This window comes from Pundamilia nyererei, unplaced genomic scaffold, assembly GCF_000239375.1.
Source record: "Pundamilia nyererei isolate P.nyererei 1_Seehausen unplaced genomic scaffold, PunNye1.0 scaffold00048, whole genome shotgun sequence".
NCBI lineage: Eukaryota > Metazoa > Chordata > Actinopteri > Cichliformes > Cichlidae > Pundamilia > Pundamilia nyererei.
Window position 1 is genome coordinate 296,353 of NW_005187449.1, and position 1,685 is coordinate 298,037.

At 39.7% G+C, this 1,685-nt stretch overlaps 1 protein-coding gene and 1 long non-coding RNA gene across 2 annotated transcripts in view; one reads left to right on the top strand and one right to left on the bottom strand.

Moving 5' to 3' along the window:
• Positions 1-107, top strand: part of LOC102209555 (uncharacterized) — a 7,230-nt gene extending 7,123 nt beyond the window's left edge. The window contains exon 3 of the long non-coding RNA XR_311711.1: positions 49-107. This is a non-coding gene — a long non-coding RNA (uncharacterized LOC102209555). The remainder of the gene's footprint in view (positions 1-48) is intronic.
• Positions 1-1,685, bottom strand: part of aig1 (androgen-induced 1 (H. sapiens)) — a 29,174-nt gene that overhangs the window by 3,341 nt on the left and 24,148 nt on the right. The window contains exons 4-5 of the mRNA XM_005732704.2: positions 497-612; positions 29-195 (exon numbers count right to left, since the gene is read on the bottom strand). Coding sequence (XP_005732761.1) covers positions 29-195; positions 497-612 — 283 coding nt within the window. The remainder of the gene's footprint in view (positions 1-28; positions 196-496; positions 613-1,685) is intronic.

Genomic DNA, 1,685 nt, shown 5'->3' on the forward strand with positions numbered 1-1,685 from the left:
GTGTGTGTGTGTGTGTGCGTGTGTATACCTGTGTGTGGTTTCTCCCAGATGTAGCTGTTGAGGATTTCTCCGAGGACATAGAAGACACCAATTACTGCCATCATTGCACTGAAGAAGGCGACTCGAGCTACGGGTGCGATGCGCTCCAGCACCGGGTACACCCACACGCCCGTCACCTGGTGCACCCAACATGTCCTGAGCAAGCAGAGATATTGATGGGCTTTATTTTACACATCAGTTACTATACTGTAGTCCTTTGGCTTAAGTTGAACTAGGGGTAGACTGGATGCTACACTGACTATTACTGTATTCTGTGGCGTAATAAAACCAGTAGATTTCACCGCAAAACTAAACATACGGAATTGTTGTTTGATTACATACTGCACCTTTAATTCTCCCATACTGCTAAATGTCAAGGCACTTCACTTGTTACTTATTTAGGACGTGTGGTGTACGCGGCATTTATTGACTGCTGAGAAGAGTAAACATTCATTACCAGAGGATATATCCCACACCGAAGCAGCACACCGCCGCCAGACCCCACAACCTGCTGGGATACCGATGGTGGGTGGTCCGCATCTCGATGATGATGAAAGGAAGAACAGTGGTGTGCTGAGCGAAAGAGAGGGGAACAGGTGAAGGTATGGATAGCTTCAAAACAGTAAACATCTTTCTGGCATTCATTGAGAGGTTTCTCTTGAACTACCCAAAACCGACAAAAGCAAAAATGGGAATTAGGGAACTAATTGCCATTTTTGGCATATTGTACCCAATATTCATCGCAGCTACATCATGGACAAGGCTCAGTGCAGACTTAAATCGAAAGATGGTAAAGTGACTGCTGAAGCTAGTTAAATCTTTGAAAAAGAAGTGCTTTCCTTTTCAAAGATTATTTTATATTACTAAACCAAAGGCTTCCAGTTTCAAAAAGTCACAGTTACACAAAACATCGGGAAAAAAAGTTCACAAATCTTACAATCTTTACAGGACAAGAAGGTTACGGCTTAGTTTTAACCTTGGGGTGCTGAAGGCCACGGAAACACTAGCATGATAATTAACATGGCTGGAGTAGAGACTGAAGATTTTTAAGACTGAGATGATATCCTAAAAGTTTCATTTTCAAGATAATTTAATTGAAAACGACTTTATTATATTTTTTTTGTTCGTACTGTGATTTAATTTTTTCACCAGCTTGATAAGGTTGAAGTCATAATGACGTGGATGAGAAAAAACGAAAGGATTTTAAAACGCTTTTTGATTGAAGCTTAAGTTCCTTTATTTAGAAACAACCACCTAATGGCCATTTGTGGTACTGCACATGAAAGCAGCCAAGCTATAAACAGCTAACACTTTATTATTATTGTCATCACCATTATTGGAAAAATCTCGATTATGAAGACAGAGCCATGACTCTATTGTGCTCTGTATTCCTTTATCCAACCAGCAAAACAAACAAGGAGATAACACACTATCCACCAGTGTTTAATTTTCTTTAATTGATTCATTTCTGCAGTCCCAGAAGTCCAGAAAAACTGGAATAAAATAAATAAAATAAGATCCCTGTACTCTTTTTACATTACATGTAACCCCACTGGTTTGGTCTGTTTTTAATTATTCATTCATCTCTAAATACAGAATGTGTGTGTGTGTGTGTGTGTGTGTGTGTGTGTGTGTGTGTGTGTGTG